The sequence below is a fragment of the Gavialis gangeticus genome, unplaced genomic scaffold, assembly GCF_001723915.1.
Source record: "Gavialis gangeticus isolate Ggan-Ray unplaced genomic scaffold, GavGan_comp1, whole genome shotgun sequence".
NCBI lineage: Eukaryota > Metazoa > Chordata > Crocodylia > Gavialidae > Gavialis > Gavialis gangeticus.
Genome location: NW_017728994.1, coordinates 24,312,982 through 24,326,461, shown reverse-complemented (window position 1 = coordinate 24,326,461; position 13,480 = coordinate 24,312,982). Strand labels below are relative to the sequence as shown.

Below are 13,480 nucleotides of genomic sequence, written 5' to 3'. Positions count from 1 at the left end.
GCGAGAGAGAGCGCGTGTGTTTTGCTTATTGATTCCAAATTAGTGCATTCTGATTTGTATAGGGTGTTTCAACGGTCAGTAAGGCCTCCAAAACTAATTAAAACAAATACAATGAGTCTTGTTCTTCTCCTTCCTTTGTAGAAAATGAAGTAACTTCTTTTCCAGTCTTAGTGAGTGACCAGAGTGAAATTGTTGATACCAATGGAGCTGGAGATGCATTTGTTGGAGGTATTGATCACTTACTTTACTTTCTTATTTGGAAGTTATCTTATTATTGCCTGTTTATACAACATGTCCTTTTTGGTTTAGTTTCAAATTGTTCTTTAGAATAGATTTTGTTCTTTTCAGGTTTTTGATTCACATCCTGAGATTCTGTGTTTTCACCAAGTGTTAATTCTCCCAGGAAAAAAATGTGTTCTATGACTTTAAAGATAATATGTGATTATGCTATACCCTGGTTGTTTTCACGAGATTAATTGTTTCTGTCAGAATGTTGCATAAACAAGCTGCATCAAATACACTATATACTGCATAGAAATCCCTCCTGGCTTAAATGTTAACACATTGTTGTTCTTTAAAACAGGTTGTGGTGAATATTAAACAGCGTGTTAATAATTAAATGTAATGCTTCTGATCATGTCATTCTTGTCAGAACATCTGCTTTCACTACAGGTATTTGGACATTAAGAAAAAAAGTATAAAGGGTTAATTTTTTGTTTTAAACTAGACAAGAAATGTATCTGGCACTGTTTAATATCCATTTGCAAACTTACTATTTTTTGGCATGAGCTCTAAAAAAATGAGGATGTTATGTCTGTGCCTGTTTCTAAAATGTCTCAGTGTAAGCCAAAAGCAAGTAAGTCCAAAAGTTCCCTTGTTGATTGTAACTTTCATGTAGTACGGTGATATACAATTATATACTGAAGGGTTTCACATTCACTAAGTAGTAGTTGTAGGGTGCCTCCACTTTTTCTAACTTACTTGAAACATGAGCAAAGAAACTTTATAAATGGAATCACAGGCTCAATTGTGCAGTGATAAGTAGAGTGATAAACTCTTGTAAGACAACAAATTGTGTTACCTGAGGTAAGGCTGAAGAATTGGGCCCAAATCTCATCCCTACTTAACGTAACACTTAAATTTATTATTAACTTTCAGTACGTGCCTAAATCCTGTTGAAATTAGGTATGATACGACTTGAATACATAAATTGTTTCTTGTATCCAAGAAATAGAACTGGAAAAGAAAAGTTAGGTCAAGTTACCCATTTTCTCATCAATTCAGCTTTGCCCCCTTTCTGTTGTTCCTAAATAACACACAGGAGTTGCTTCAGCACGTGACTATACTTGAACCACTAAGTAACAGTGATCATAATACATATAGTTATTTAAAAGCTTGTTCTTGTGTGTACACATACATTTAATGTGACTGAAATTAGAACATTCTTATCAGTGGTTTCAGCAGGCTCAGTTTCTTGTCATGAAAATGAAAGAACGTTTTTGCCAAATTCAGTCTAAGATCTTTGGCTCTAGTGGGTAGTGCTCAAGGGATCTGCATGAAAGGTTCTAGCCAAACCTTACCTGAGTAAGAAGCTCATATGCTTAAGAGTCTGCTGTTCCAGACTCTGTATTACATATAGTATCCTAAAATGAGTGTGCAGTGCTGTAAGCTGGAAATCTGCTCAAGCCAGATAGAAAGTTATGATACTGGCATGCTAACCTTGAGTCAGTCAGCCATAAAAACATATTATCAAATTGAAGAATAGCAAGAAAATTAACCTCATGTGGAGTAAAAGGAGGTGCTTTTTTCATGAGTGACTGTGTAAACTCAAGAAAGCAAAGACAACTTAAGTAACTGCTTATAGGACATCATTAGTGGAGTCCCACAACATGTCATTTTCTTTGTCAGGGATGGTATGAATGCCAGGGATGAGCTAAGCCAGGGGTATCAAACTCATCTGGACCTGCGGGCCAGATGAGGGTCTCTGGGCTGATCTGCAGGCTGGGCTGGACCAGGAGCATAGAGTCATAGAATTATACAAAATTGGGTTTGGAAGGGACCTCAGGAGGTCATCTAATCCAACCCCCTGCTCAAACCAGGACCATCCCCAACTAGCGCAAGGCTTTGTCTAGCTGGGTCTTAAAACCTCCAAGGATGGAGAGTTCATAACCTCTCTGGGTGTAACATGTTCTGGTGTTTTGCCACCCTCCTAGTGAGAGAGTTTTTCTTAATATCTAACCTAAATTTCCTTTGCTGCAACTTGAGACCATTGTTCCTTGTTCTGTCATCTGCCACCACTGAGAACAGTCTAGGTCCATCCTCTTTGAAACCTCCCTTCAAGTACTGGAAGGCTTCTATCAAATCCCTCGTCATTCTTCTTTTTTCCAGACTAAATAAACCCAGTTCCCTCAGTCTTTCCTCATAAATCATATTCCCCAGCCCCCTAACCATTTTTGTTAACCTAACCATTTTCATTGCCATTTCCGTTGACTGACTCCATATGCATTGCCTGCAGTGCTGGGTTCATCCCATGTGCTGCATGCAACAGGCACCAGTCCTGGGGCTCACTGTCTACACATGTGGCCCCCACTTCCACCCCACGTGTTGTATGCAGTGCTGGGTCCAACTTACACACCACAGGTGGTGTGTAATCCATGCTGTCCCCCCACTCAATGGTGCAGTGCCTCCAGCACCAGGTCCAGCCCACATGCTGCATGCATAGACCCACAGACTGGATCATATGGCTCCATGGGCCAGATCTGACCCACAGGCCTTATGTTTGACCCCCCTGGTCTAAGCAACACCATTGGCATTTGCAAGATTTGTTCATACAATGGCAATGGAGAACACCTTGTGCAAGAGGCGTAACAGTGTAACCAGGCACGCGGGGCAGTCGCCACAAACAGGGCAGCCTCTGGGTGCTGCAGCATTCCCAGGTTGGCACCCTGGCTGGCTGTTTCAGTTACCCCATCCTTGTTATGCCACTGACTCATGGAATTTTCAAAATTTACCTGCAAAAACACAACCAAGAAATCAGTACCTCCAGACTTATAGCCCCAAGCAAAAATGGAATTCGAAGATTCCAGACATAATGAAAATTAACTTTGGTGTCCATCTTACTAAATGAATCAACAAGTTATCCATTTTTACTGATCATGGATTCCACTTTTGATGAAGCAGAAAAAGGTTGGTGGGACTATCAGCAACGCATATGAAAAGACAGCTATCAACTTAGTTGGGTTTTTCAAATGTAGGATAGAAGTATAGGTCACCAAGACCATATGGGATGCTGTCACCAAAAGGAAATAGGCAAACCTGAATCTCCTCAATACTTACGGGCAAAAGGAGTATAACAAGCAAAAGACATACATATAGAAAGGTAAATGGGTACAATGATCTGCAAAAACAGGCTAACAAACATATATATCAATAGGCAGACCCAGGAAGCAAAGGCATATGCCAAAGAAGTGATAAAATATACCTTTTCCAAACCACAAAAAGGCTTGCAGGTGGCTGGTCATTGCTGCCATGGTTCAATAAAAGGCAAACATGGAAATAGACTCACCAAGACAGAAGAACAAATAAAAAGATGGGTTAAGCATTTTCTCTTTATATTAAACAAGCCTTCCCTGAAACAATATAGGCAGGATAAAAGAACTTGATGTTAACTGCAAGCAAATCGCTTTGTTTGAACTCAAAGCAGCTGTCAACAAACTAAAGAAGTGTAAGGCAGCAGGCCAGGATAAATAACTGCAGATCTCCTCAAAACAGTCAATGAAAAAAACATGAAAATGCTATAACAACTCCTCTACTGAGTATGGAGGAGAAATCCAGCTTGAAAGCCTGGAGAAAACAAACCATCATAAAATTACCTAGGGGTAGACAGTTGAGTGACTGTAAAAACTAGCCTGGGATCACTGCTGGCAGGCCCAAGGAAACCTGTATACAGTGATATGGAAGAGAATCTACAGTGCTGCTTTTCAACATCATTGGGCAAAGCAAAATATGGTAGCTACCCCTTGTCTTATATTTGAATGACTCCTGGAAAAGCTTTGACAACATAAAGATTTCCCTGTGTCAGATACTGAAAATCTACAGGTACCCTTGTAATACTATCCAGATCTTTCCAGAATGTTTGCCAAGATACCAAATATACTGAAAATGAACTAATAGCTAAGGCCAGAGTAATGGGCCGTCAGTTAGATGAATTCCAGCTGCTCCTGGCAGGTAGGACATTTCTAGAGGATTCTGAGACTCATGAGGAACTAGGACAGTGTTGATGGGGGGGGTGAACAGGTGGTAGGGTTGGCTTGAGGGTATTCAGGGAACTATCTTGGAGACAAAAAGGGATCTTTGGGTTATCCCAGGCCTAGGGAGAAGCCAGTCCCCAGCAGTCAGGTCAGCTGGCAGGATTAGCAAGAAGGCAGATCTGAAAATACTGGTAGGACTCTCTGGGAGACTAAGTGGTAGCCAGATGAAAGGTTTCTGCCTCCAGACTTCACAGTTAGTTTTTCTTGTATCATTCTTTTCTCCTATACAGTAAATGGTTTATTGGGGGGTTTTTTCCTCCTTATTGATTTCCTGTGGTGAAGAGTAATATTGCAAGCGAATCCCATTCTATAGAAAGGGGTACCTAAAATTCCCAGGGGAAGCCACTGGGAGCTGGCATAGATTCCTCTGCTGCAGCTCTGTGGTCTGTTATGAGGTCAGTGGACTTGAGGCTTGAGAGGATAAGGAGTTATCACAAGGCAAACCTTGGTCTGTTCCTTGGGACCAAAGCAGGGAGAAACTTGGGACTCTAGGTGTATCCCATGAATGGGTTTGTGATCGTGCCATGCTGGATATTCAGAATGAAGCGTCAGGTGAAATAAAGAACGTTCAAATCTCGGACTAGGCACAACAATCCCCAGGAATACATCCGCAAGAAATACACATGAGAAGGTGGCTCCCCAAACTACTTCTATGTTCTGTCAATCCCCCTCTTCACCTACCTCTCAGAATATACCACTTGGTCTGGGGCATGAGAGAGAGAAAATGTTGCAGCTTCCCTGCATGTGGCAGTAAAACAGGTGGCTGTCTGCCTTGGAAAAATAATTGTGGCAGTTCAGCCCATCCTATCTGACAGTAGTAACAAGCCTACAAGGAAAGTTTACATGTTCAGATAGAAAAGTATCAGGTGTAGTATGATCAGACCTCTCCCGTCACGGTTCCTGAACACACTGACCTATATGTGCTTATTGAAATCTGTGGCATTCTCCTTTAAATCTCTTGACATCTATTTAGTGTCTCGGTTTCCAATATGTAATGTCACTGTATTCATATTCACTTGTTCAAGTCACAGCAAGATTTCTAAAAAGATGTATGAAACAATTTTAATCAGTATTGAAGCTGACACCGTTGTGGGATTATTGCATAGTGCTTATGGCCTTAATGAACACTCCATTTAAGATGTTTGCCTCACATTTATTTTTTTCACCAGTTTGTGAGTGTTGCCTTTCTGATAGCCATCACATCAGATAAGAGGGTAGTGGAACCGAGAGCTCTTCTGTCCGACCTTCCCTATACTATATTGCATCACCATAATGTGTTTCTTAAAGAACACCCAAAAATTCTTTCCAAGATAATTGCAGAGTTTCTATTAATAAAGTTAGTTGTCTACTTTTATTCTTTCCCAAAACTCCCATGAATCTTGAAGAGATGAAGCTACATAACTTAGTTATTAGGGAGGTTTTGACCTTTTTTTTTAAGATGACAGCGCCCTTCATACTATTTATCTCAGAATTAAAGGTGACAGTTTACACTCAGAGACTCTCCAGGTGGATCTCTGGAGAAGGGAGGGCAGCAGGGGGGCTTTCATGGTGGACATCTCTTACAGGCCTCCAAAGCAGGAAGAGGAGGTGGATGAAGCCTTCTTTAAACAACTGAAAGAAGTTTCCAAATCTCAGGACTTGGTTCTCTGGGAGGACTGTAATTATTGGGGTATCTGCTGGGAGGGAAACACAGCAGTGCACAAACAGTCCAGAAGATTCCTGGAGTTGGCTGGAGATAACTGTTTGATATAGATGGTAAAGATGCCAAGTAGCAAGGGAGCCCTTCTTGATTTTACTCCTTACAGACAAAGAAAAATTAGTTGAGTATGTAAAGCTGCAAGGTAACTTGTGTGACAGTGACCATGAAGTGATAAGAGTTCAATATTGTAAATGGGGGAAGGAAGGAGACAGGTTGAATAAGGACACTGGGCTTGAGAAAAGCAGACTTTAGTAAACTCAGACACTTGACACTTGACTGGGATGGTTTAGTGATGATCCTGCTTAGAGTTGGGGGCTGGACTAAATAACCTTGTGAGGTCCCTTCCAGCTCTGCTTTCATATACTATATTTCACTTTGTTTTGAACACTGACATCAGAAAATATCAGGCTATATTCTGTTAAGGCTTCAGTACATGAAGTAGCTGAACAGATGCAAAAATGTATGAGTTCGCATTAAAATAGGCTGCTGTTATGGAGCTTATGGCATAAGCAAAAGATATACCTATCATTAAAGGAGGCACCAGGGAGATTGTGGGAATTAAATAACAACAGTTCATTTTTCTGCTCCAGAGAAATTCAGTAGTACTGAAAAGTGGCAGTTGTAAATTCACAAAAAGGAGGATTTTTTTTCATCCATTGCATAATTAACTTACGGAACTCAGTGCCAAGGTATTGGAACTAAAAGCTTACAGGGATTCAAAAAGGAAATAAGCCATTATATGAATAATGAAAACATCCACTCTTATATTAGACAAATTAAAAAATGAAGACAAGACCTTCCCTCTTCTGGACTTGAGCCAAGCTCTGGTCGATAAACTTCTTGTTTTAGCAGTTTTTACCATATTTATCCATAATATTTGTCCTGCACATCCACCTGAAGCCTCTGATACTGGCCAGTGTTGGAAATGGATGCTGGTTTAGATTAACTATAGGTTGTATATATATATATATACAACCTATAGTTAATCTATATATATATATATATATATATATATATCATATATATTGATACTTCAGATACTGCTGTTTATAAGATTTTGATTCCGTCTTTAGCTTCCTTGTAGCAAAAAATGTTCCAATTCTGTCTTTTAATTCCTGAAATATTGTATCAGAAGCAGCACAGGTTTTGAAAACAATACTTTGAGCAGACTCAACCTTACTTCTCTATGGCTTCATCTAGTTCTGTCACCAAAGCTTCTAGTGATAGGCAGCAGCTCTGGCAGCTGTACATCCAGGTAACTCCACTTTCTCAGCGGGTCGAGCACATGAAATGCATGCTGGTAGGCATAGCTATTAAAGGGGCTGCAGCAGTTAACAGAAGGTGTGGGCTGCTGCTCCTCTGCTGGCAGGAGGAAGGGGATGTACTCATAGTTTTGCCGGCAGAATTTGGGCATGGAGCCACATGGATCTGGGAATGCCTGTTTGGCAAGTTGCTTTTTACAAATAGATCCACATGGAGCAAAGCGAGGGAAAAAAGCCAAAATAAGAAACCTGCTTCTTTTCTATGGCTAATGTAACTACTGTCTCTTAGAAAGTGTAGAAATCATTGAGAAAAAAGGTTAAAAGCCCCTGAGTACCTGCAAGTCCTACTGAGTTGGAGTGGAGTTTGGGAGCTCGGTACCTCTTCAAATGAAGCTCCAGGCCTTCAGGTAAAACTAGCTAACAGGTTTCCATTACCAGATAGCCAGACAAAAAAAATTCAAATAGATCCTTCCATTGGAATGTGCCTCTATTAGAAATGTCATTGAATGTCCTGCCTCCCTCTACAGACAGGAAGTCCTGTGTAATTACCTACTAGCCAGACAGACCCAGCAAGCACGTGAATCAGAGGTGGAATGTTTGCAATTTTTGAAACTCATCATTTGAACAGAAAAACTTGTTTTGAGCAGTCCCTTTGCTGCCTCTAGTGGTTTTCATTGGTACCCTGTCCTTTTACCCACTTAAAGGTGCTTTACAGCATTTCAGCACCTCTAGTGGTTTTCAGCGGTACCACAGATTTCCATTTATAATGTAAAATAAACCCTTGAAACAGCCATAAATTAAAGCTGTAATTCCACCTCAGGGTTTTGATGACATTGACAAAGCACTTGAGCTTTGCTAACATGGTTTATGTCAAAAGAGCCCCCTTAATGGAATTACAGCCTTATTCTATAGAATTTGGAGAGATTTTCCTTATTCCATATTGTATTAGCATTTATTTGCCACTAGCAAGCCCCATCTTGAACTGCCCTAATTGCATGTTTCAAAAACATAATAATGGCAGTACACATTTGGAAAAGGAGACAATTCTATCATCTTGCGCTCCGTGTGCCTTTCTGATTTCCTAGGTCAAGAGAAAATTCCATTCCGTCATCCTCCTGTGTTTTGTCATAGTAGGTTTGTCTTCCTTTTGGAATCTTCTTTGTCATTGCCACAGTAACAAATGAAAACAATGAGAATCTTTTGTGACAGTTGCTGTCATTGTTCCCTGCAAAATCTCTCCTTTAGTGTCTGTCCGCTAAATGGAACTGGGAAGAAAAATCATAACAAATGAACAGGGAAAGGTGCAAAATCAATATGTTCCTACAGGTTCTGTCAATACATTTCTTTGCTAATCTAATATGATTTAGTCATCTGCTGCATGAAAAGTACTAGACTCTGAACTGTACTTGCAAATCATTTAAAGTAGTGTAACACAGTAGTGACAAAATGTATGCAGTAACCATAGATCTATTACTTACAGCTGTCTGATAAAAAATTCCATAGCTTTCTCTATGGCCACAATTCTTGAGTTAAAAAAAGCTCCTCATTAAGTGTTGTGAGATACCAAGACCAGCTCAGAGCCTTTTACTTTTGTCAATATCAAAGCCACAGTCAGAGCTCAAAACACTTGTCATTTTCAAAATCACATTGACAGTTACAACATAGAGAGGAATCCTAGGAAGATGTTACCTGCAGTTTAAAAACTACAGAGAGAAATCCTTCTTTAGTGCATCTGCTTGCAGAATAAACAATTATCTCTCTCTCTTATGAAACACAGCATCAGTCTTGCTCTGTGACAGCTACTGTATCAGCCATTAGATCACAATTCTTATAGAAGCTAGGAGACGCAACACAACAGGATGTATCTTGTGAGTGTGCCTCACAGAATCCTTGCATTGCCTTATCATCTTGTGATGTACAGGGTTTCATGGATATATTTTCATCCTATTTAGTCACCTTCTGGTTGCCACACTGGCCATAAAAAAGCCCGGGTTCTCTTCTTTAATACTGGAGCAAGGCAGATCCAGGGAGGTGCAGTTGCACCTTTCTCTGATTCCTGCTCCTGCCAAACTTTAAAACCACTTGCCTAGGAGGGCATTTATATTGAGGCAGTACTGAGAGGGTCAGTTGACTTCAGAGCTCCTTATTTGCATGATTCCTGCTAATCTCTCTCTACTCCGCAGCTGTTAACTACCTTTTTTCTTTTTTCATGGTCTTGATGTTCCACTATTCAAAATATCCTTTCTTCTGCTGTCTGTCTGTTAGTAGTCAGTCCTTATTATGTCTCTGTTTCGCAGCCCTGAAGACTGCTTTTAGCTTTAAAACGCTTAATTTAGCTGTGGTAAAATTAACTCAGGTGTAGAAATTATTGACAGCATTGGAGTCACTTTCAAGACACTCAAAAGGGCTAGATTTTGTTTAATAAATCTGAATAAGAGATGTAAAAGATTACTACAGGACTAATGACACAATCTCTTTTGACTATTTAGACTAATTTAAACTATTTTTTGCCTACTTGGTTGTGTTTTCTTCAACTTTATATGCAATCTACCAAATTAGTGTACATTCCAATAGTTACATTTGTTTTTGCTTTGATCTTAAACTGAATATAGTCTTAGCCCCCTAATAGATTAGTAAAATATCTAGTTCCTCTTTAACTGGATAAAAATGTGTTATATGTGATGATGTGGCACACCATCTGCACCCTACTTTTCAAAATCCTAGATCCACACATACACTGAGGTAAGCTATAGAGAGACTACTGAGCCCAGTAGATGATCCTCCATCTTAACCAGAATGTCTGTACATATTTCAATCAAGCCCTTGAACTCCTGGGAAGTTGTCAAGTTGAACAAATTTGACCTACTTTCTTGTTAATGCTGATAATTTTCCCTCATTGGACACCTAAGTTTGGTTTCAGAGTGATACCTAGTTGTGTTCATTATTAGTAGATTGCTGGGATTTTAAAGTGTTATTTTAAAATGTTATTCTTTATGTGTAACATTCTTCAGCTATGTATAGTGCAGCACCATAAGTACATGAAAGGGTTTACATGCCACCCTCCTTCCTTGAAGAACTAGCTGTATAGCATGTCATTCCTTCTATAATATTATATTTTTGTCAAGAAACTTTTTAACGATAAAACTAGTTTTGTGGCACAAAAATGTAAATCAGGAACCGCTTTACTGAAGGCAGTAGAGTTACGTAACTGTAATGTGGGTGTAAGAGAAAGCAGAAGGAAATCCATCCTTCTAAAGCTTCTGTAGTGGCTCTGGGGAATTCCTCCTCAATGGAGGGAATCCATGTACCTTTGAATGGAATTTTGCCTTCAATGGGATTTTCAAAGACGCTGTAAAGATGTTTAAATCTTATTGAAAGTAACTGGAACTTGGGCACCTAATTCCGATACGCTTCTTGTAAAATCCAAGTGTCTACCATCTTTTGTGAGCATGTATGGTTAAAGAAACTGATTTAACCAAAAATGACATAGTCATAGAAATTCCGCTTCAGTAAATCTGATGTGACACAGATGGATTATTGTGCAGAATTTAGCAGGACATAGGATGCAAATTCTTTTATTAAACCACAAATCCACAGTGCATTTCAAATGATGGCATTTTGTATGTGCACATACAGGTAATAACATACTGTAGATGTGGAAGAGGGTGATGTATATCATGGCTGTGGTATAACACATCACAAAGTTCCGATAATTTGATCAACACAGAAAAGTAATTTGTGTGGTTATGATAATAGAACTCTAAGGCTGTGTACAGATGTAATAATATCCCCTTTTGAAAGGGAGGGATGGGAGCTTCAGTATGCTTCAGCTAAACCAAAAATGTAATTATTTTGTCTGCAGCTATAAATAGAACCAAATCATTGTAACTTTAAACCTGAATGAAACGAGCATAGGAAGGGACCACTGTAACCATTTCATCGTTTAATTGTGATCCACACTATACTGATATAATCAGTTTGTCTGTCTACGCTCTGACAGAGTGAATTTGTGGCTATATTCAAAATTTCCTGCTCTTAAATGCAGTTGTATAATACAACAGTGTTATAAAAGAAAATTATGACATTTACTAAAACTGTGGCAGGGTAACAAAATATCATGCTTACTTACTGGGTGTGCATGTCTGTAAGGATTTCTGTTTTACAGGAACTCAGGGGAAATATATAAATGTCTTGAAATCAAAGTTTCAGAAACTAAGAAAAAATTAGTGTTGGGTGGTAGGATTGTGATGTCAGTGGCTGCTTAATCCCTGTACAGCAGATCTTAATTCAGTTGCATTGGTTTTAATTAGGTAAAGTACCATGGAAAGTTGTGACCATTTTTTCAATCATATTTTTAAAAGACACATTTCATGGAGATAATGTCATAACCATGAAATACGACCCTGATACTGTAGCCCTGAGATGCAACATTATTGCCTCCTGGTAGTAGATTTTGTTGTTTTCAATTAAATGTATAGGATCTATAATGCACAGTGGGTTATTTCTATTATAAAATTTATCTTCATGAGTGAAAACACGAGGGGATATTATTTGTGGGTTATTCTACCTCTCTTTCAAGTGAAGATGAATGTTATAGCAGAGATCAGCTTTCATGTAGTCCTCATTTATACAAAATGGGCAACTAACTGCCTTTAGCAATCCTGTTGTTATTGAAATCACGGTTGATGATATATCGAGTGTTGAAATAAAAATACCTTTTTAATGTCATCAGCGTTTTGACTGACAACCCATTTTCCTCATCTTTAATGCTATTGTTGTATAAACAGCATATACCAGTGTAATTGCTGAGTTTTAGACGAGACATCAATCTTTACTTGCTAGGGGATAACTTGTCAGAACTCTCAACATGTTCATGACTATATCACCTGTGTGTTTGTATGTCATTCTTAACTCACAAAGATAAATGCCACATCTAGGCCTAGGCTATTAGATGGCCACTTTATCTCTGTAACCAGCCTTCCATAAATAGAAACGTTGCTGCATTATATGTTCATTGTAGATTTTTCTCTGTCTTATTTACAGGTATACCATTATTCCAATAAATGTTGTGGTCTGCCACAAGTAGGCAATTTCTAAATTGGTATTGATACATTTTAGAAATTTGTCCTGCTGTTTGAATGCAGCTGGCTTTAAAAAACACCATGTAGAAATAAGCATACAGATCTGAATTTTTCTATTTTTCTATTTACTTCCCTTTTTTGCACTCGATTAATTACTAAATATTAGTTACAATGCAAATTAATCAGACATGCCTGCCATATATAAACAAGGCGGCCAAAACCCCAAATCAAGCCACAGTTCTAATGCAGTTTTCTGATGGTCGTCATAATGTTTCACTTACTATCTTCCCAGTGGGATCTAGGTATTTACCTGTTTTATTTTTCATATTATGAAAATATTATTAAATATAAAATTATTAAAATTAAAGTAAGATAATTTCAGTTTGCAACTGCAAGATCTTAGGAAACAATTCTTCTGCTGTCATGCATTTGCTAATTCTATTGCTCTTGTTTTAAAAGTAATATTTGTTTTAATTCATTAAAAGTGATGAGTGTATGGATTAAAAAAACATTGAGTTTGTAGTTTGACAGAATTGGAGCCTGATCCTGAAGTTGCTAACCAGATCGTTGATTTGGTGCTGAATGTTTCTGTGTCTGAAAAGAGACATAGTACTTTGCAAAATGGGACTTAAGAAGCTACCTCATTTTTCTGTCAGGGACATCAGACCTGATGGTAAACAAAAGTTGACTGGGCTATATGAATCTTAAAAGCTGTTAGAAACTAAGTGTTTTTTCTTAATAAATTACAAGGCTCCAGCTTTTGCTATACTGCCTTGAGAGCAATTACAAGCTGACTTAAAGACTGAAAGTAGATTATTTCTTTTAAAAATATTTTGTCATATCTTCTTATGCACTTCATGGTAACATTTTATTTCAGAGTGGCCAGCCTGCAGAATGAGTGCAACAGATACTATGGTGGGGGTCTACTACAGACCCCCTACCCAGAGTCAAGACCTTGACCAGGAGTTCACCAGGGAATTGGCTGAGGCCGCACAATCCCGGTGTATGGTTGTCATGGTAGACTTTAACTACCCAGACATCTCGTGGGAGGAGTGCTTGGTCAAATCCGAGCGGTCGCAAAGCTGTCTCTCATGTGGGGACAACCTCTATCTGACACAGGAAATCTGC

At 38.8% G+C, this 13,480-nt stretch overlaps 1 protein-coding gene across 2 annotated transcripts in view; it reads left to right on the top strand.

The window, feature by feature from the left end:
- ADK (adenosine kinase) overlaps positions 1 to 13,480 on the top strand; it is a 713,431-nt gene that overhangs the window by 681,308 nt on the left and 18,643 nt on the right. For both annotated transcript variants that reach the window (XM_019502383.1, XM_019502384.1), the window contains exon 10: positions 142 to 228. In XM_019502383.1, the coding sequence (XP_019357928.1) occupies positions 142 to 228 (87 nt within the window). The remainder of the gene's footprint in view (positions 1 to 141; positions 229 to 13,480) is intronic.